This window comes from Stigmatopora nigra, chromosome 18 (genome assembly GCF_051989575.1).
Source record: "Stigmatopora nigra isolate UIUO_SnigA chromosome 18, RoL_Snig_1.1, whole genome shotgun sequence".
Lineage (NCBI taxonomy): Eukaryota > Metazoa > Chordata > Actinopteri > Syngnathiformes > Syngnathidae > Stigmatopora > Stigmatopora nigra.
In genome coordinates this window covers 6,612,090-6,634,638 of record NC_135525.1, presented here as the reverse complement: position 1 = coordinate 6,634,638, position 22,549 = coordinate 6,612,090, and the positions used below count along the sequence as shown (strand labels likewise).

Genomic DNA, 22,549 nt, shown 5'->3' with positions numbered 1-22,549 from the left:
TATATATATATATATATACCCAATGTCCTCAAAGAATATGGCCTATTGCATGTAGCAGTTTTTTTTTGCTATTTACTAAGTAAACAAGTATACTACTAACATGCAAAGTTAATTATTATTAAACTGGACTTTGCATTTAAGTAAGGATTTCTTGTGGATAAAAAGTGGAATAAAGAGGCCACACAGAGGAGAAATTTTACTGACTCAACATGAAGACCATTCTGATTCTTTTTCTATTCTCTTTGCTCGCGTGCCAGGGTAAGTGCGCCGTTTTGAGGTCATACTGCAACGTGTTTGTAAATAATATTTCTTTGTCTAGGTGCGGCCCTGGAGTGTGTCTGCGGAGGAGAGCGCACATGTATGCGTTCGTCAGAGGGCTGCATCGGTGGCGATGCTGTTTGTGCCACATTTTACAAAGAATTTTCCCGTGAGTACTTCAGTAGAACATGAAGATTTTACTGTACTTGAAAAACATTTTGATACTTCATTGTTGGGGTTACATTTTTTTCTGAGCCAAGTTTTATTATCTTTAAAATGGCCTTGTTCCTAAAAAAAATGTATCCTTAGAGGATAAAACTTCATTCTTCCATTTTCAACAAAAAAGGTCCATCGGGGGTGCTGGAAACTATCCCAGCAAGGGCACAAGGAGTACCCAGAAAAAACCCACACAAACTCCACACTGAGAAAGCCTCAATCCCAGAACTGTGAGGCCGCCCCACTACCCCCGCTAACCACTTCTCCACTGGGCCACCAGATTAAACTTGTTTTCTGAAATGAATTTGAATTTACCCTTGTAATCCTATACTATAGTGCATGTCAAAAAATCCAATTTTCTCCACTGAAATGCTTTTGTTTGCCCTCTTGATAAAAAAATACCACTTGATATTTGTAACAGTCTGCTTTCTTTGTTGTGTGTGTATACATGCTTCTGCACACAGGTGACGTCAAATTTAAAGGCTGCAGTACAAATACTCGTTGCATCTCTACTGCCAGATCTTCCTGCTGCCACTCTAACTTGTGCAACAGATAATAAGGTAATTTCCTCTTCATAAATGTCATACGCCATTGACCTCGATGGATAAATACCCAAAACAGTAAACAACTGTCTAAGGCAGGTGTGTCCAACTTGTTTTTGTCATAGAGTTTTATTCACACAGCCATTGTCTTCCATCTAAACTGGCATGATTAATGCATTAATGAAATAACAACTTTTTTTTATGGCTGAATGAAAATTCTTTTCACAAACCTGACTCTTTTTTTGTCCTTCAGAGACTCTAGTGGTTGACCATGAAATCACAACCCAATAAATAGAAGAAAAATGACTGCAAGTTTTTGTTTTTTTCGGCTTTTATACTGTGCACATATTCAGTAAAGTCTCTTCCATACACACACACACACACAAACACACACGCACACACACGCTTGTGCTATCCGCCATCTTTGATTCATTCCCACTATACTTTCATATCAAATAATTTAAATTAAAAACATAAAATGGGCACTTGATGATGATGATGATGATGATGATGATGTCCTCAGTGATTACTGAGCTCCAGGATTTACACAGTTAACCAGTTAACCAATTAACTGTTTTGGTGCCTTGAAAACTTGGTTTAGTCAGGAAAAAGTACCTGGCTCATTTCTTGTGGTGGCTGAACGCAATCACAAGCCTTTTTGGCTTTTTAGCAGGGGAAACATTGCTGAGGTCAAAGGTCAAGGGTCAAGGGTCAGCACCCCACAGGAAAGAGTCATTGCGCAATACTTGCGCCAGTTTCCGATTGAAGGGAGCGTAAAAGTGGTGTAGAAGATGTTTGGTGGCAGGCAGCATGGGGCCCAGGTTCTTGTCCGCTGGCCTCCTGCTGTTGGAGGCGGGGCTTTTGTTGAGTTCCGCCTCCATTTGCTGGCTTAGCGGTGCTGAAAACATACAAATGGAGACAATTGATTTCTGTTAGCAATATTCGTTTTGTTTTGTTTTTTCTTCAAAGAAACTGCATTGATTTAAATAATTTTCTTCTAAATACATAAAATTGTTCCATTTTAGCAATAACCAACACCACAATGCCTGTAATATACACATTCTTTGGATCCCACAATGCACTGGTCAACACGGCAATGTTGTTTAAACTGCTTGAAATTGGATTTTTTATTTATTTAAAAAGTTTGTTCCTGCTATTTGATTGTTACATAGATAGTATCACCTGTGTGTCTCATGCCACGCCCTATCAGCTGCATCTCATTGACTCAGCCATGCAGTCTTCACAACAATAGCTGTAAGTTAATGCTTTTCTAAATATAATTCGGTAGATCGAATCATTGTAGTATTATGTGCTGATTGCATTCATCGTTTTAGACATAATCCTAAAGATGGAAATTCGCAGTTTAACGTGGGATCGATATTGATTGTCTGTGATTGATGACTACTGCGATTCAATAGTACTATCAATAGTATATTCGGCTAATCTGTCGATTATTTATGTTTGAAGTGATAAAATATCATTCTGCTGCACATATATGCATCATACTAAGCCGATCTTATCGTCTCTGATTACATATGTTCACAGTTTAATTCAGATCAGTAATAAATCTTTTCGCCCAGGCAAACTTTTGGAGAAAATAAATTGCAATTACAAAATGTGGCCGCTAGAGGGCAGGGATTCACTAATAATCTTGGGGTCATTTATGCTTCAGAAAAATAATTTCCATTTTTTTTGTCTAATTAAGCACGATCGGGTCTCACCCAGGCCAAGGAAGTTGAAGACAGTGTGCATAGTGAACTTTCGGTTGAAGGCATGGTCTTCTAACCGCAGGACAAGAATCTGCTCCCTCCCAAACACACTCAGCCAGTCCAGCAAATAGACCACGTAGAGGCCCACATGCAGTCGTACCTGCCCACAAATAAGGTCACAAGGTCAGTTGGGAGATTTTTTTTTTTTTTTTACCTTTTAACCGACCGACTGACATTGACGGTGTGCAAAATGCATTGGACCGTCAATGGCAGCCAGGTATTAATACATCTTTTCATACAATGGTAATGATAATATTAATTCCAATGCAAGATTTGAAACAAAACAAGTAATGTCAATGTTAACATTTTTTGAAAGTTTGATGAAACGTTGTTTTATTTACATTTTCTAACATTTAATTTTTATGAAAATGTTATTATAAAATATTGTAAAAGATGAATATTCTTTTAACGTCTGTGCTTTGTGCGTTTGTTGCTTGAAAATGTCTTATTTTGAGTAAGTATACAAATATTCTTGCCAAATTATAAACTTTTTAAAGGGAACAGGTAACAATTTCAAATCAACTATGACTGCCCAACTCGCTCCCAAAATGTTTCATCAACATAAAAACTACTCTTAACTCGCATGTATTCCCATTTCTGACTAACTGAGAGGCAATAATATATAATATAAATATATTTAGGAAAGCAGTGAAACCCTGAGACCTCCCCCAGGTGGCTAAAAATTTTAACTAGTCTACGTAATATCATCAAAAAGTTAAGACTTAAGCAAGTGTGCTTGTTAACTACCTAAACTTTCAACCCCACGTCTGCACAGACATCCTTATAATGCATTTTCCAATGGGCGTCAGGCCATATTAGCGGATGGGCAATTAGGCCACCGTAATGGGCCGGTCTGCTCATGGGGCCCTGGGACAGGGGGGCGGTACGCACAGGCATGGCGTTGCAGACGCTGGTGTTGTAGATGCACGAGCGAAGCGTGTAGTCGGCCAGGCATCCGTCCAAAACCTGCACGGACTCGGACACCTTCTCGTGAAAATCCTCCGCCGACTTGTTGGCGATGCCAAAGTACAAGTAGTCCGAGTAAAGCCTAGGGGGGAAAAAATGGAAGGTTTTGGAGTCGAGGAAGTGAGGAGGAAAATTAGTCGACCAGGCGCTGACCTTTCTACGGGGTCTCTGAGCATGACGATGAAACGGGCGTCGGGCTGCAGGGCGTGCAGGAAGTCCTGGATGAGGAAGGGCGGCTCGCCTCCACTGGTGGCGTTGCCGTAGAAGTAAACCCAGGCGTTGTTGTCCCACATGGTGGAGGCGCTGGCTTCACCTGGTCAACGGTTATTGGAGACAATGTTAATTGAAGGTGATAGACATACATATGCGATAGTAGATCAAGCATTCATCACGATGCAGGTTTGTGATGACGGCTCACCAATGACAATGTCGGGCCGAGCAGGCTCGCCACTACGGTTGGGCGTCTGACTGCCTTGGATGAGGCGAGCGGCCTGGTCAAACAAGTCCAGGTAGTCTTCCACCGGGTAGCGGGCATGGAAACCCTCACCCAGACGGTTGATGCCTGGAAGGGAGAAATAAAGTGAGCATCCACCAGGCAATTAATTACAGCAAAATAACAAACAACGCGAGAGGGCGTGCTGCAAGCGGATAACGAACCAATCTAGAGGAAAGTAACAGATCCCCAGCTCCATCATTATTCCGACACGAGTGTCACATGCAAGGTGGGACGCCATTAGGCGATGCCCAGGGAATTTTTCCCCCATCCTTTTTTTTTTTTTTTTGTTTCATCTGGTTGCTTTTTGATCATCTCCCAGCCGATGCTAGTGAGTGGCATCTGAGAAATATCATCTATAATACATTTTTCTGCCAGAGGGCGCCATGATTGGATGCTGGAGAGTTGGATGTTTGATTGATAGCGACATCAACTATCAATATTTAGTTTAGCAAAATCATTTTTCATTTCATCAGATGCCATTGACAGTAGTAGAGCTCCAATATATATTATTTGGGAGTGATGACTTGGTTTTCTGTCAAGTGGGGCGATATTTTATTGCCATGGCGACAAAAACGATCAGATAAACTGGAAGTCAGCGAAATTTAGACGATACGTGACAGGAAATCGTTGTCAATTGAGTCATCATCCCGCGATAGTGCAGCACCTGTTTTTTTAAAGGCGGTATTAGGAGATTATCAGTGTTCTACGTGGGAGTGTACACCTCGCTTTACTCGCTGTAGTTATCTTATCTGCTTCCGTATTCAAGTGATTGCGGCTTTGAAGCGAGTTGTCACAGCGTGGCTTCCGTTGAAATGCTGCCTTCATTTATTTATGCAGCCCAATTAGAGGTGAGAGTACAAATGTTTGTATTTAAAAGCATTTGAAACTTGGCAAAACCAAATGTACGCAATACAATAATACATTTTTATGTGAAGCTTGCTAAGCAATGACAAAAATGGAGCTGCTTTTTTTCTAGCTGAAACCATATTTTGCATTCAAATTACTATATATTTATCTCCGAGGAATGGGAGGGAACGATTGTACTGAAATGTTAATGACACGGTATATAACGAAGAATTTTCTCATACCCTAGTAATCATCTCCCATTTAAATTTAACCCGTTTTAACGAGTCTCTCCATAAACATTTGGAACATCTGGCGTACTTACCGAACCTCTTTCGGGTCCACCAGTGTGGTTCTTTGAAGGTGGAGAACTTGACGTCGGGGTGAAGCTGCAAGCGGTCGTAAAGATCGGTGGTGCCGCACTTGGGCTGCCCGATGATGTAGAAATAAGGCAGGCAGCGGATGCGGTAGAGTTTGCCATCGCGGCTCAACAAGTGCTTGGGGAAAGCGTTCCTCAAACGATGAACGACGGCAAGGAAGCTGCGGGAGTACTGCCCGTACATGTTGGCGGCGTACGGGTCCGAGTGGTTGGCGCCGGTGTACTCCTCGTGCCAGCAGGGGTTGCGGAAACCGGGGAGGAATTGACGGGGGATGACGGAAAACATCTGGAAGGTGGAAAAATGCCATCAATGGTTTTGATTCGCTTGCCATGGATAGGTGACGACTCAATTTGACTGGGAGAGATGGCAAAGATTGTTTCAGACCTTTTTCAGTCAAAATTAATTGGTCATTAACGAACTTAAGTGTTTCAAGAATTGGGCACATTTAATATCTCATTAGTTGGAACATGTGTCAAATATGATAACATACTTTCAATTTAATTATAAATATATATCCAGTGAATGAGGAGTTTTTACAGGTTTCGTCTCGCAAAAATGTAAGACTTTTCCAGTTTTTTTTCAAAAACTACCTGGAATATAATTCAATGCTCTATTCCAAAAATAAATAACTTTTAAAATGTACAAGACATAATTCTTATGCAATATAAAGCAATTTAAAATGCAAATAATTGGGAAACTACCAGATGAAATATAGTGGCTTTGTAAGACAGAAATGTAGTCAAATGAAGCCTTTTCAGACTTTTTAAGAAGTTATAAGTTGGTATTAATATTATCACTTTTCCCAAAGAGATAGGAATATAATAAGATCTGAAAAGAATTCCTGAAGGCAGCATAGGCAAAACTGGCAGTCTCCTCACATTCCAGATCGCCTGATGATCAAAAGGCCAACAAAGCCCAACACCAGCTCCTCCAAATGCAATTAACGGGCAGATACGTCGGACGCGGCATATCGATCCTCCCGCGAGGCGCCCGTGCTCCTTTTCATTAACGCGTCGGACGAGAAATGAGTTATGTCGCAAACCGCCGAGGCAGAAGTCGTTATCGTTGGAATTAACGGCCAATCTGAGAGGGAGACGCTCGCCCTGATGGGAGGGAGACACCGAATGACTTTGAGAATTTCGTTTACGTTTTCGTTGCGGTTGACTTGTGGAATTTCACAATTTAAATGGTCACCTTTAAAGCCAGCTGTGACCGTTTCATCCATAACTGATCGGTATGTCTTTTGAAAATTCAGTCCCCAGACCAGGTGTCACTGGGGAAGGACATTTTCTAGGTATAACCCGTGAGTGGACATCCATTTATGGAAATACATACATAACTTGAAAGTAAAAGTATTTGATGCCACCATGTCCCCAAATTGATTAAAGTGTAAAGTTTAACTCATCTGAATTTGATAGATTGGACTTCACTGAGGCTGTTTTTGGTCAAATAATTTTAGAAAACATATTTTAATTCTATTTTGCCGTCTATCATAAGTAGTGCAAGGCTGTCTGCACTCATCCATTTAGTTTCATGGCACTAGCAACCAGTGGTTTAGTTTTTTCCTACAAATTCAATCATTTTACCTTAACAATGTTGTGTAGTCATAGGACAACTACCTTCCCTTGCGTCATTGATTTCAACTATGCAGAAGCAAGCGCTGCGTAAATTATTTTTAATGTAGAGCTTAAATAACTGTCCATTTCTAAAAATTATTCTGAGCTTTATATGCAAACCACCAATAACAGTGCAATCAACCAACATTCAACATAACTCACATGTTGCTCGCTGCGAACCAAAGCCTCAAACTCCGGCAAACGCCGGCCTTCGCTGATCTCCACCTTGGCCCTGATGGACTTGACCACCGTCTGCAGGTGCACGTAATCCTTGACCGACGTTAGGTTGAGGGCGAAGGGTCCCGGTGGGCTAGCGGAGTGATGATAAGGCGACGGCGTGAGCAGCAGGTCCTTACTCTCCCCCGTCAGAACATACGAGGCCATGACGGCAACCGTCACGGCCAGGCCGAGGAGGACGCCGCACAGGCGGACCTTGCGGAACCAGCCGGGTGTGCTCCACTTGCGCGGGAGCTCGGGTTTCACTTCCAGGATGGCGAAAAGGTTCATCGGGGCTTGGTCCACCTGCAGGAGAAGCGGTCTCTTACGATAGTCGTCGTCCCCAGTCCCCAGAAGGCTGTATTTATAATCCGTATGGGTCATAGTTCTGAACTGCTCTTTGGCAGTCCACAGTTTAGAGGACGCTATGTGACTGTCCATGATCAGGTGGTGGTGACAATGGGTCACCTCATCTGCCGACGCCTCCCTGGAAAAAAAAGACAGATTAGCCCTGATTGAGCAGTTTTCGTAGACATGATTCATTGATGCGCATGCAATTCATTGAAATGAATGGCGAAAAAGAATAAGGAAGTTGAGGATGGTTGCGTTACGACTAATTTGGACCGGTAATGAGTCACTTGCTGATGATGCTTGGACATTGGTCTTGCTAAATGTCAACATTACTTAAGAATTCCTCGTATTTTGCAGACTATAACGGACAATTTTTTTTTTTATAGTTTGGCTGGGCCTGTGCCTCAAGTAAAGCTACTTTTATTTAGATATTTGAAATTTGGGAGTTTCATCATGACTAAGAAAAAAAAATCAACAATTCATGCCCAAAGGGACACAATTTGCCATTTTAATTTAAAGTGGGTATTTTACACACTGGTAATGTAACTTTGAAATCTTTAAAAAAAAAAAAAATCAGGCCCTGAGGTGAGTTTTACCAATTTGGCCAAGATGTATATCATGTATAGTTCTACATAAAAGTCATAAGATTCCATACCCTAAGAGACACAGGGACATTTCGCTCCAGAAATGCAATTTTGGACTCCTATCCATTTCCAACCCTAACTTCCAAGACCACGAAAATTCAAATTTCCCAAGGCTTTACTATACCAACCACCCCCCACCCCTGGTATACGGAGTTGCAATATGGAATCAACGATAAGAACATGTGGGATGAATTCAACGGCGTGGCAGAGTGGGGCATACATCTAATCTAGGTCGGTGGAGGGATTATATTATCAGAAAAGAGTCACTCTCAAGAGTCAAGAATAGGCCAAGAGAAGAAATTCTTCTTTTTTCCCCCCCTTTCTCCCAGAGAAAAGGATGTTTAGAGATAACAGAGGTCAGGGAACGCGACAGCAGACGGCGCAGAATCACACGGGATCTTTGAGTCGCGTATAGGACGTGCTGTTACACCTGCACTTGCTCATCAACCGATAAGAAGCACTTTGGGGGTGACTCATCATCTAACGCTCACTCCTTCTCTCACAGGTGCACAGACCCCCACCCTCTATCTGTGGAACCGATAAGAGGACGCCTCAACCTCAATCAGGTGGTGTCATTTACCTCGCCATCTTGCCACATCAACACAAGCAAAGGAATAACAAGTAAATACACTTCACTCTCATATTTTTATCGATGAAAAAACACTACCAAGACTAGCTACATTTGCCAGATAGGGACTTTTTATTCATTTTTTTTATTTGTGTAGATAAGGAAGGTATTACTGCAAAAGGTACCATACCACCAAAAAGTAAAAAAAGCAGAAAAATGATTTTAAACCACTATTTGGGGAATAAAAGATCTATTTTTTATCCACTATAAATTTTGGATTATAATGTTACATATTTGTGGCTTCCGATATTGTGTGATAGGGTGTAATAGTACTGTGTTTTTTTTGAAAAATCATATATTATACTATATTATTACCATACTATCCTTTTAATCCCTATATGCAGACAAAATTATTGCATGCTCAATTCAATGTTCGTGCAAATTATTGCTGCCAATTCCCCCAGTTCAAATGGATTGGGCGTCTATGGCCGTCAATGGTGCACAATTGGGACTGAGGAAGGTTAGAAAAGCAATGCACGTCCATGTGAAAATATTTGTAAAATTCATATTTTTTGGGGGGACCGACTGGCGAGTGTAAATGGCGCGTCTTAAGTGTGTCAACAAAGGGAATCAATTTCCACTAAGGCGTCAAATGAAGCGTGAGCAAAGATGACGAGCCAAGCGTGAAATTAATCCCGGCCTATGAGAGGGAAAAAACAGCCGGCGATTGGATTTCCTCTTCTTTCGCCGCCGTCGATATTCGTTGGTGGGCAGGAGACGCGACGTCAGCGCTCGCGTACGCGCCGGCCCGTGAGATGGCCGTGTCATTGGATTATGAAACATGTTAAGTCAATAGTAAATGTCAGATGTGTGGGGTGGAAAAATGAGCCCTTAGTTTGAATGTTTAAATGTCAAAGAAATAGACAAAAATGAGGCATCACTAAATAACAGCCAAACCATTTAATGAGATTAATCATGAATATTATGTGTATAAAAGATGTGAAATAACACCAAAATATGATTTGGAATTTTATAAAGAATATCTAATTTTCTTAAGTTTTTTTTTTTAAATATCCAAAAGGGCCAAATAATACATTAACAAATGTTTTGGAATAGAAAATATTCTTTTAAATACACATTAAGAAAGAAATAGTACAATTACATTAAATACTAAAAAGTATTTAAACAATGTAGGCATCAACATCATATTTTAAAAAGTAACCTTTCAAATTTTAAATGACTTAAAATTATGAAAAGTGGACACAAAATGGTTTAATCAATGCATACATTTTGGATTGTGACCATGCTATCTCCAAATGTCATTATTTATTCATTTTTCTTACCACTTAACCTCACAGAGGTCGCGGGGGTGCCTGCCAGATTTATTATATACTCCAGAAGCATAGCATTTGAACAGAGGTGTTCAGACTTTACCTCTTCAGCATATAATGCATCAGCAGTAGAGAAACTCACTCAGGTGGCTTCTGCTTATGAATTATTCATTAATTTATCTCACTTGAGGCTAACGCGAGAAGGCGAATAGGGATATTTAACGGCGTAAACAATCGCTGAGTTAAAAAGAAAACATTTTTGCAAGGATGCATGCAAAATAATGCAGCCTCTCCCCTTAATGAATAATAGATTACTAGTCTGAAGTTGTTATGCATCTGCGACTCATCCAACTTTCGAAGATAAATTAGCAATAGAAAATACAACAAGTGGGCCTGTTCGATTGCCATTTTCTTCTCTTTCTTGTCATGTATACTTCAACCTCTGAAAGTTTCACAGCGATCATCAAAAAGCATTCAAAACCACAAAATCAGTATTTTATAGAATGCCACAAAGACAACTGCATGGAATGAGATACTGGAAATACATTTGGTTATGAATTCATAACAATTATCTGGTACTGAAATGATAAACAGTTGCGCAGCAGCCTATCTTATCAAGACGGCAAAATGTCCTCTGCCATCAAAACCGCTCAGCTGTGCCTAACCTGGCAACCCAGGCCGGCCCACATCCACCGACACAACGACAACATGACAACATCATCATAATAAGAGATAGAACGAGACTATATCATAAGAACTGCGCAGCATTCCGTGCAAGTCTGGTAATAAATGGTGAGATGCTCGTGAAATGTTCCATTTTCAATTCCTCTCTAGCCCATCCACTTGCCGGAAAAATAACAAACACACACACCCGCACACACACTGTTTATGGCCGTCATTGTAATTAGAAGTCTGCTCCTGCACAATCTCTTAAAGGGCAATCGCGCCCTCTGATCACTTGACTACGCAATCAAGGATCAGCAAAGAGGGAAAACAACAAAAACACTGCAGATGACCCACATTGACATTCGAGCAGATCGTAATGGATTTTAATTCGTCTCTGAAAATCCAGTAGGAGATGGGCCGCCATCGTCTTTTTTTAGAGGTCTATTTTCTTGAAAGGCGAGGTTCAGATTGTTTTTCTACACAGCCAGTGCTAATTGGTCAAACGGGACATTATGTGCTGTCATCAAACTAAAGTCAAAGAAAGGGTGACGTTCATTTAATGGCTGCCATTGATGGGGTTGGATTTTTTATTCTAGGTGAACGTTGGTGTATTCTTTGCCATGCCTTCCATTTGCAGTGGATTGGACATTTATTTGTGATAAACTCATTGGAGTTGATACTGATTTTTCATGCATGGAAACTATTTTAGATAAGAGGCATTTGGGAGAAATAACTTGGGTATTTAACAAAAGTCCATATTTTTGGGTTATTTGGGTCTATTCAATCATTCGGTAGGTCAATGCGAGTTGTGTATGTTTTGTACATTTTGAAAGATAAACTCCTGTAGGAAATAATCATCAAATAATTGACATTTCTCATAATGGCGTTGAATTATTTTCGCTCTTAGCCGAAAAAAGGGTCTTAAAGGGGGAATAAGTGTAAATAAAGCACCAACAAGGCATTTCCACCAGTTGGTTTCTTATAAAAAAATCACATTTTGCCACAAATTTTCAAGTTGATTAATAACTGTTAATTATTAATTATAACTGTTAATCATAAGGCAAACAAAATTTGATTCTTGCTAAAGCAAACAAAGTTAAACCAAACAAATTCCCTTTCTAACATTTTATTTCTTGCCTAATGACACCCAATACAGTAATTTATAGTGCTATTATACAATCAAATGTTCATATCTGTGCTAAAATAAGAGAGAATGTATTGCCGCGAAAGTTAATGTAACTTAATACTGTGTTAAAAGCCTTGGTTAGGCATCAAGGGAAATAAGGCAAATACCAGATGCGGGGGAAAAGAAATGTAAAAGTTAATTAAAATCTGAAAGAGTGGGGAATAACTGATTTTTTTTGGAGGTCCAAACATATTGCAAAGCTACTAGAAAAGCTGAGAAAAGTCCCGTAGGAGATTTTGTGGAAGTCGGGTGCATCAAAGCTACCACAAATGCTACTCACAGTCACAACATCATTCTCGCCAGCTGTCTGTGTAATTACATGTTGTGGACGTTTCAGGAAAAACACGTGCAGAAAACGGATTGCATAAGAAAGAAAATCTTAAGGATGGTGGTTTTGGGACGTGTTGTGGTTGTTTACCGACGTGCATTGAGTTAGTGCCCAGATTTTTGAAAGTGATGCATTGTAATTCTGCATATTTCCCACCAGGGAGAAACACTTGTTGCAGTCATCTATAGTCAGATTGTTTTTATGTGCATATGAGATTTGTTTAAAATTTCAAAACATTATTTTTAACTAGTGCTCTTTTATTCAATCGCCAAATTTTAGTTCAATTAAAAAAAAACAGGATGGCTAGGAAATAAAAGATCATTAAAAACTTGTTGCACAAAAAGGGTTTAATATTAAAAAATACATGTTTTCATTTAAAAATATTCTCCATTGATTTTCAAATTATGAATAGGAATATTTCACACTAAAACGAATGTGTCATTACTATAGTTCACCAAATTTTACTCATTCCCCCTCAAATTGAATAAATAATAATCAAAACATTTACAATAGGGAATTCATTTAGTGATTTTTTTTTTAAATATCCATAATGTCCATCATGCAACCTCACAGAAATATATATAAACAGTCCATACATAGCTATTTCCATAAAAACAATAAATAATCCAATTCAATGTTCATTCATAATAATCAAATCATTTTGTCTTTATGCATTGTGGATCTAAATTGGCACACAATAGATGCGCTTGCGGACTAGACCTGAAAAAAAAAACATGACTTATCACACAGCTTGTCAGTGTATTATTGGCTTCATTTGACGGGTTTCCAGCTGCACGCACGCACGCACAGAGACCTGCCATTGATGCCTTGCGCTGAAAGGGCTCCGTTATGCCCGCCTCTCAACCGGGGCACCCACCAAACTTTTCCAGCCTGCATTTGAGTCAGGGCGTTCTTGTCAAACCCGCACGCACGTACGTAAATCTATGCAAGCGTACGCTTAGTAGTACTCCCACTTGACGGATGACGCCGTGAAACCTACCATGCGTCGCCGGCTGCCCCTCGCACGGACACCGGAATGGATCAACTTCTCGCCGGGCTTTGGGCTTCCATTTCCAACCACGAGAAGGAAAACAATCCAATGATGAGATTGTCAAATAAAAAAAAAGATTGACAGTAAATCCGAGTGGATCCTGCCCTTGTTCCCTCCTGTTTGCGATGAGAATGCTGAAAGACTCGCTCGCCGTTTCTCTCGCTGGCTCCCCTCTGAGGGGAAAGGAGGGGCGCAGGGTAGGGTTGGGTTGGGCAAAAAATCCTTTCAATTCAAAACTATAGCAGTCTTTCACACTTACAAATACAGTTATTGAACAACTACACTAACACAGTATAAAAGCAGATATCAGCCAAATTCAAACCATTGCAATATATCTGACCTCTGTGACCTTTGACATTTTATCTTCTCGTTTATCTCATATATTTGATTTTTTTTTTTTCCTACTAACTTTGGTTGATGCGATGTTGTGGTAAATCGATGGAGTGTGTGTGTGTGTGTGTGTTTCTTTGGATTGTTGAGCAAGTGACAGTGGGGGAGGGGAGAAGCCACGGCCATGACTAAAACAGCTGCAGCTCAATAGCTGCTTATGCACTCCCACCAAAGCAAATATAGTCAAAGGATTTGTAGAAACCAGTGTAATAATGTAAACCCACTTATTCAGGTTTGCTTATACAGATATGTAGTGTGTCACATAGCAGGTTGTTATTGTATGTATCAGTGTTGATATGACCTGGACAGTGTGCTTCGTGCAGTGATTTATTAGGTGGCGTGTACGCGCCCGCACGTGAGTGTGCCATTTAGATGCCACATCCATCAATTGAGACAAATTCTCGAGAGAATTTAGTGGGATGCAATACAAAAAAAGCAATTAGTGAGTAATAGACAACATTGAATGAGTGGATGTCATTAAAAGTATGAATCCTCACTTTTTGATCAAAATTCAGTGGCTATCCCATTGGGATTGAATGGTGGATTATAACCAAAAACTGTGTTGCGAACACTTTGCTTGTATTTTTTTAAATTAAACAACAAATATATATATATATATTTTTTAAAGAAAATATGTTTGCTTAGATATACTAAAAAATCCAATGAATTAATATAAAATGTGCTGTTTTTGTCATTTAAAGAGTTTAAAAATGAAAGCACAATAATTAAACATTTTCCAAATATAGTTATTGAGAATTATTTTTTATTCTTTATGAATGGGATCAAAATTATCATCAAAAGGTTCAGCTTTCTTTTAATTTTATGCTCAATTAGTTGTCAATTAGTCTTGACAGCCATAGCACAGAATAAGATATCATGTAGTGAACTTAGACAAATAGCCATTTATTCAGTGAGTGTACGAGTGTGTGTACGTGGATGTTTTCTTAAAGACACGCCGCTGGATGCTTTTCAAATAAGCGTCAACTTGCATTAATATTGCGTTTACTTATTGCAATAAGCAGGCTACCTCCTCAGGGGGTCTGGCACTTTCTCTCACAGTATAGATTTTTACCTTTATTCATCATCTGGCTTTATGAATCCTTGTGAGGAGGATTTCAACTTATATTAAAAAAGAGTGGGAGGGAAAAAACAACAACAACCTATGATACACTTTATGAAGGATTTTCAAAAGCGCATTACATACGTTTCCCCATCAATGGCTGCCAATGAGTTCATAAAGTAGTTCTGCTTGAGTACTTTGACATGCGTTTCCATAGCAAAAGAAGGTCATATTCCACAGACGTACAATAAGAGCAGTGTTCCACTCCCAGTAGAGGGAACCCCCCCCCCCATGCTTGCATGGAAGGGGTCACCCGCCGAGCTATTTTAAGGCCTCACTATAAAAATAGGAAGCATCCATCCAAGCGGAATGTAACTGTCAGCAATTTGTTAGTCAGGAATTTCAGATTATGAAAAAAAAGAGAGCCGTTAGTGTTGCTCGTCACTGAGGTGCAGACGAGTCGAGTGGAAAAGCAAACGTCTCGGGGGGGGGGGGGGGGGGGGGCGTTGGAGGGTTTTGGGGCATTTGAGATGTACAGGCAACTCTGCTTGTTACAGTCTGTTATATGTTGAATGCATTGCATACTTGACATACTGTAGTATACCAATGTTAAAATAACACATTTAAATCTTATTGTGCTTATTGTCCTGTGCTGTAAATCGAACAAATGTTTGAATACTTATTTGGAGTAGTGGATGTTATTTATTTAAAAGAGGGTAAATCAAGAAATGTAATATACATCTAAACTCTTCATTTTAATTTGATCCTAAAACAGAAAGTCAGCACTCACCAGATTTGGCCCTCGGGCCGCCACTTTGACACATGACATAAATAATAGGTATGTTCAGAAAATGTACATTTTCATGTGGAATTTAAAGTACGTAATGTGGACTAACAGGAATGCTAACCCATAAACATATGCGGTTAATATCAAACAGGTGCTTTTTGCAATGTAGTTTGGTGTTGATTCATTTTTCTCAAACCACCAATTTTTCCAATTGGCTACTTTAGTCCTCACTGTTGCCACCTCCTTCTCTAAAAATGAATGTGCCATAAATGTCATCGTTTCAATCACTGGAACACATTACCTCTCCACGTCCTCCACTCAACGACATAACGGTATCGGTGCTGTATTTGCAGGCAGGTGGTCAAAGAAAAAAAAAGACCTCCAGCCCCTTTTTGGATGATTGTTTTTGTGCCTCGCGGCATTGTGAGCTCCGTCTCACCTCCTTCAGAAAATGACATTGATACCCCCCCCCCCCCCCCCCCTCCAAAACAAGTTCCAATTGAGAAGGTGCAAGCCTTTATTCACAATCAGCAAACATGAACAAAAATAGAACATAAGAAGAAAATGGGGGTAAAAAAAAGAGGACTAAACACTCATGGGATTAGCCACAATTAGTAATGCCTCCTCATGAATATTAATGAGATGGAAGTGTCTTTATCAGCTGTGTGCAGATGACTACCTTGGGCCCTTTTTGAAGTCACATAGAGGCCTCCTTTAATTATGCCTATTATCGCCTCAAACTCACATGGATTTGTGATTTGGATCAGCATAGTTCTGCACCTCTTTCAGTCCTGATCAATGTTTCCAATATGGGAATTCGCCCCTATCATAAAATGCCCATCTTTTTGAACGTGGAATTCTTTGTGCTGATGAATCTGGAAAAAAGGACCCGGAAAATCGCTGACAAGGGCACTGGGTTCAAACCCATGTAAACAAATGCTTCCCGTGGGTTCTTCCCGAACTGGTACCTGCGTTGTGATGAATAGCGCCTAGTGTTAGTGCAGGATGTGAGCTCAGCACGTAATTTCCCCTCTGACGACATTCCCTTCACTCACCTGCTGCAACAGCTGCTCCAATCTTCTCACTTTCATCGTCTGTTCTTTGGCAAATCCTCACCGTGGACATGGGCCTCCTTTATTCTCCTAGATGAACTTTTTGACAGGCCCATAACTCTTGTCTGAGTTGGTTTACTCAGCAAAGCGTCCAGTTTCTGGAAATGAAGGCACAAGTAAAGAGGAAATGAAAACAATGTAAAAAAAACTTTTTTTCTTGTAAAACTCGTGCGTAGAACACATGCATGGAATTTTTCAGCTGCTGGAAACCTCTCATTTACCCTGCCTTTTCCCTTCAGGGTATTTTTTGCGTTTAGTTTTCACGAATCCACTGGTGAATTTTCACGTCATATAATTTCCTTTCTTCTTCCATCTATTAATTTTTAAAAGTTGAAACCAACATTCGAATATGCCTTGGGATTCTGGGATATTCATTCCATTTGTAGTAGCCGTTTCTATTTTGAGTTTTCCCATAAGACTTTTAGAATTCTCTTTCTTAAAGTTCTGGGCATTATCAAAACATCCCTAAACCGCCATGTTGGCTTTGGGCAATAACAATCTACTGTTTCGTTGGCTTTTCTTACTTTAAGCACATATGGCCTTGCTTTTAAAGACAACCATGACCAAAAGCGACCCTTGTAGTGACAAAAAAATAAATAAAAACGGTAGGCTTTTATTAAAATGGAACTATTGAAACTATAAATCCGCTTTTAAAATTGCAGCCAGTCTATATAGTGTATTGGGAGAGGATTAAATGCTGTTATCAAAATGACAAGGCTAAAAAACATTTCTTTTTGTGTTATCCTCAGCAGTTTTTTTTTGTTGACTTGACAACAAAAATGTGGTAGTGTCGCAATGTTTAAAGTGGCTTTTGCAATCCGGAATAATGTGGATGAATAGTAGATGAATTTTTATTTTCTTACAAATTTAAATCAGGTACACAAAATAGTTGGGATGGAATTAAATTGTTAAAAAATATTGGATGGGTCAGCAACTCTAATTTGGTTATTAACAAGCAGATTTAATAGAAGGAAATTTGGCAAATCCGAACCAAATTTTGGTGATTTTTTTCTTTTTATGTATTGGCACCATTTCATTTTTTTGCAAGTAAAAACTGTTATTTTCCCAAAATCCAATTTCCTCACGGTTCTGATCCACATCCAAAAAAAGATCTTTTTGACAACCCCCCGCACCCACGATTAGTTTTTTCGTTAATTCTTGATTACCCAAAATTCCCCTTTTTTTTTCAACATCAACCATTTTATACTTAACTTAAGACGTACAAATTAACGTAAGATTTAAAAAAAAATATCCTGAAAACCACACCTTCAATGCCAAAGACGTATTTCCCATCTTTTCTCCTTTTTCGTTGCTTACCAATAAATCCCAAAGTCACAGACAAACTAATTTCATTGGCCGCCATTGACGACGCCCTCAATCACCCTGAAACATGATCATTCATTGCCAAAATGCAGTCTGGCCTTCTATTTGCCAGGTAGCTTCTGTGTAGACGTGGACACTGAGGGCATACTAATACCAACCAAGTCCAGCTGCTCGCCACGCTTGGGCGAATAAGCCTGATTTTAAAACATCACACAACCTCTCTCACTCACCAATGGTAGTAGTAGCGAGGTGGTTCACCAGCGTGTCGTCCTACAGGCTCCCGTCTCCTCTCATCGCTCACTGCTTATTACTCAAGCAGGCGGCGGGTTCCGCGGTGTCGGTGAACCCGCCGCGTTGACGGAGTCTTCCATGCATACAGATGCACCTGGAGGAGTAGAAGGAGTTGTTAGGATCAGTGGGGGAAGAAGAAAAAGAAAAAAATGAATAAATAGAAGCAGCTGATGTAGAGAGGAAGTCACGAGGAGGCTAATGGAGGTGACGTCTCACCGCTTTCAATGGGAGAGGGTGAGAATACAATATTAGGAAGAGAGCCCAGTGAAATTAACTCGTTGGTTTCCGGGAATTAAATTAAACGGTGGATCCATTTGAATTGTTACCGGGTGAAATTTTGGGGAAATTTGACAGGTTAAAAATGTTGAGTTTGACCCACATTTTTGAAATTGGCTAGTTTCAGTTCAATGTATACATTAGTTGTTCAAAAGATAGCATAGAAGTGTTGGGTTTATTCTGTATTACTATTATACATATATGTGTAGTAATTCATTTCTTTGTTAAATCATTCTTCCTATTGTTCGGCTCGAGGTCATAAAAATCTGTAAAAATGGTGCAGAATGACTTATTTTGTAAAAATATTTGATAGAATCAACACTTTTTTTGGTAAAGTTGATAAAATATTTGGAATCCAAATTGTTCACATGGGCATAGTTAAAGTCATGTCATTGATAACTAGTCAGAAGTCACCTTAAAAATCCAAATTTCGACTTTTAACTGTCGTCATTCACGTAACTATTACATTAAACTGTAAACTTCTGAATCCAAACAGGTTATTTCTGACACTAATAAAAAGCAAAATAAATAAATTAATCATAATATACAGTGAATAATAACACACCATTTCAATCATACAAAATTTGGAATCTGTCTGTACTGCTGTTTTCTCTTCAGCTTGTGACATCCCCCCCCCAAAAACCTTTTATTTTAACTTAATATCTGAATAGCCTCACCGCTTTCCCTTATTCCAGCTGTCTTTTTTTCGGCGAGACAAAAGGTTAGAGTGCATCTTAACTTGAAACCGCTGATCTTCCGTTTGACTGCACTTGCAATGCTATGTTTTGAGGCCCTGCTTCACTTTCCATTAGCTTTATTTTCCTTCTCCACTGGGAGGGTTGGCAGTGAATGACCAAGTTTCAGTCCCATTGACTCCAATAGACCATTTGAAGTGGATCTCTTGTGTATACGTATCACCATCAATGGCACCCATTGAGTAAATATTTAAACAAAGTGGTATTTAAATGGAGCAACACGTGTAAACAAATGGTATTCCCTGAATAATTCTTCATCCTTTACTGAAACTAAAGCCATTGTGACTTGATGAGGTTTACTCATTACACAAATGAACCAAGCTATTTGTCTAATTTAAAAAATCCAGCAACAAACTTTGGCCCACCATAATGTCCACAATACGAGGTTATAGAAAGGCTGGCGTTCTAACAGCCCAAAAGCCAATAGCGATGATGAGGATTTATCCATTATGACACTTGAGAGCTTCTATGGCAGTGAGCCCAAAGCTCGGCTCGTTTGTCCAAACTCTCCTAGGACATCCACAATGACCGCTACTGTTTATTTTTCCTCTATGATATTTAATTATGTAAAAAATACATCAGAATAAGGAAAGTAAATGGGTTTGGAATTTGAGCAATGTTGGCAATATATGCTGAATCTGTAGCCTCTGAAATTTGAAGTGCACCCCTCAGCCTATTTTTTTAAGCAATGCTAAAATTACATGTAGTACAAATTTAAATAGGAAACAATGCAAAAATGTCCATTGGTTGGAAAATACTGTTTATGCCAGTTTTCCAAGAAAAATAGGTCATATATTTGAAGTCCTAACTTGACATCACTTTAGTAGAAAACAATTTCTGACAAAAATTGCATGTTTTATAAGAGTCTAGATTTCAAAATGTACATTTGCCCGATATAATATCAAGAGTTCAAAAAAATTTAATCATGATCAATATTTTAGGGCTTACTTAGTGGCAAAATTGTCGCAAATGTAGTCTTAAAAAAACTCCATAATCAGAAATTATAGTACAATGTTGTATTGCTATTAATGAGAGAAGCAGAATTGAATAGGAAAAAGCTCAGAAACTCAATGTTATTAGAGTAGAAAATAAGTTAAATAGGTGATACTTTAAATTCACAATACGAGTGAATAAATGCATGTTAATGTATTCGCACTTATTTCACATGAAGTAATGATTTTAGGATATTCCCCCCCCCCCCCCCAAAATATGGCAATATCTCGACTTTTTTTCTCTATCTTATTTTCTTACTTTAAAAAATGGCCATTGCGTTCAAGGTCCTAATGGAAATATGTATCAAAATCTCCTGGGAGTGGACATGACCTTTTAATGGCCATGCTGGGCCTTATCCGTATCAAGTGGGGATATTCCCGAGCAGCAACTTGACTGGGAGAAATGGTCCGTGCGCGAATCTATTTAAGGATGTTGTGCCATTTATCATCGCAGTTGGATGTCGTAAACGTATCGCAGGAGCTACATTAGTATGATTTATCAGTGGCGGGGTAAAATGGTGTATGGCTCATAATTCCCAAGTTGGCATTTCGGAGATGTAGAGCTCGTTTAATTTGATCCCGCATCTTAAAAGCTTTTTATTTATGACATTTTGAGCAGCGGCATCTTCCCATTTCGCCATTTTGTCAGGAAGTAGTCATCGTTAATAGGAGTAGGTGGAGTAATCGCTGACAGAAGCAAGGGGCTTTTATGGTGGATCAGCCTCTTAAACTTAAGCGCACAAAATGTTTCAGACATCATTCAAGTGGTAAAATGTTGGATGTTATGGATAAAGTAGGTTACAATTCAAAATGGCGAATGCCCTGGAGAAAAAAAGATTAGTCCCGGTGCTTTTTGCACCACTCATAAAGTATCTTTAGTCTGGTCAGCGACTGTGGAAGCGTGACATCTCGGTGTCGCCCAACCTGTCAGTGCTCTGCCAAAAATGGAGCTCATTCGCTGAGATGGGGGGGCTTCGGAGGCTTAACCCGCCCCGGCGGGGCCTCGCTCGCGTTGTTTGTGTCACCTGGCGATAAAAGCCCGGTCGCTGCTGCCAACTTCGGATTCCTCTCATATTTCACAAGCAAACTCGGAGGCCTCGCTCGGCTCGCTGCCATGCAGAATAATGAGCTGTCCTGTGCTGTCTGATTGAAGACACTGCAAGCTTTTGTCCTCTGTAAGCCTCCCAACCCCAAAAAAGTACATATATATATTACAGAATCAACTAGTTATACATTATACTATTGTAAAATGTATGTGTCCAAACTTCAGCAACACAGCAAATAATGAAAATATTGAATATGGCCTACAGAAGCTTAAATTGAGCCTTCATTGTACTTTTCAATTTTAAAACTAGATGGAGCTAGGCCCGGGGGCCACATTGACTTTAAAAGTTTGACAGATGGGCCGGGTCAGCACAAGATACGATACATATAAAAAAGTGCATCCGTTAACAGTACATATGAAACATAAACAGAAAGAAAGGACTAAAGTATCAACATACTCATCACTCATCATTAAAGTAAAAAGTATAAAGTACAAAGTAGAGTAAATAGGAATGTATTAGGAAATATTAAAATGTCTGAGCTAGTCATTGAAGCAGCACCTTTGTTGTCAACATGACATGTTGAATCATTTTTTCTTAAACTACAATTATTTTTCAGTTTTGTAAATACAAGTTTAAATATGGTAAATGCTTATCTTTGTACCTTTTGGGTTGTTTTATTGCTTGTTGGCCTTAGCTTATTTACTTCCATTGAGAATTGTAGTTATCAAAACAATTTCAATTATAACAATAATTAATCATATTGATGATTATTTATAAAAGCTGTGAAATGTCATTTTAGGAAGTATGTAAACATTTTGAGTGTTACTAAAAAGGCCGCTGTGTGGATTTTGTGAGAATGTCAACATGAGTAGTTTCGAGAAATGTTTTTAATATAAGCAGACTAAAAGGCAGCATGACATATTTCTTTAAATAATTCACCATGCACAGGACATTTATTTAATAGTGAAATAATGTTTTCCCAGTATTGAATGCACCTGTTATGTTAAAGTACAGAATAGAGCTGCATTTGTATTTGACATAACTGCCCCAATTTTAAGTAATGGCAACAACTATGAATCCACACCATAAA

General features: G+C 39.3%; 1 protein-coding gene across 3 annotated transcripts; it reads right to left on the bottom strand.

Moving 5' to 3' along the window:
- Positions 1–1,518: 1,518 nt before the first annotated feature.
- LOC144211242 (carbohydrate sulfotransferase 15-like) lies at positions 1,519–18,572 on the bottom strand. 3 transcript variants are annotated; one of them, XM_077738319.1, is made up of 9 exons: positions 18,330–18,572; positions 16,720–16,874; positions 7,249–7,789; positions 5,416–5,755; positions 4,170–4,313; positions 3,905–4,064; positions 3,677–3,833; positions 2,738–2,885; positions 1,519–1,914 (listed from the first exon to the last, which is right to left on the bottom strand). In XM_077738319.1, exons 3-9 carry the CDS (start codon positions 7,741–7,743, stop codon positions 1,721–1,723), a joined length of 1,638 nt encoding a protein of 545 aa, XP_077594445.1. In that variant the 5' UTR covers positions 7,744–7,789; positions 16,720–16,874; positions 18,330–18,572; the 3' UTR covers positions 1,519–1,720. The 3 variants fall into 3 exon arrangements, with proteins under 3 accessions (XP_077594445.1, XP_077594444.1, XP_077594443.1); XM_077738318.1 differs by lacking the exons at positions 16,720–16,874; positions 18,330–18,572 and adding an exon at positions 13,377–13,594; XM_077738317.1 differs by lacking the exons at positions 16,720–16,874; positions 18,330–18,572 and adding an exon at positions 8,309–8,388.
- Between the last annotated feature and the right edge of the window lie 3,977 nt (positions 18,573–22,549).

Bases quoted from the DNA above. Each gene is read 5' to 3' on its own strand.
- LOC144211242 (XM_077738317.1), bottom strand. From the start codon at position 8,364: ATGGATAGGAGTCCAAAATTGCATTTCTGGAGCGAAATGTCCCTGTGT. The intron at 5,756-7,248 runs GTGAGTTATGTT...TCCACCTTCCAG, and splicing joins TGGTTCGCAGCGAGCAACAT to ATGTTTTCCGTCATCCCCCG. The intron at 2,886-3,676 runs GTGCGTACCGCC...ATTTGTGGGCAG, and splicing joins GCGTCTGCAACGCCATGCCT to GTACGACTGCATGTGGGCCT.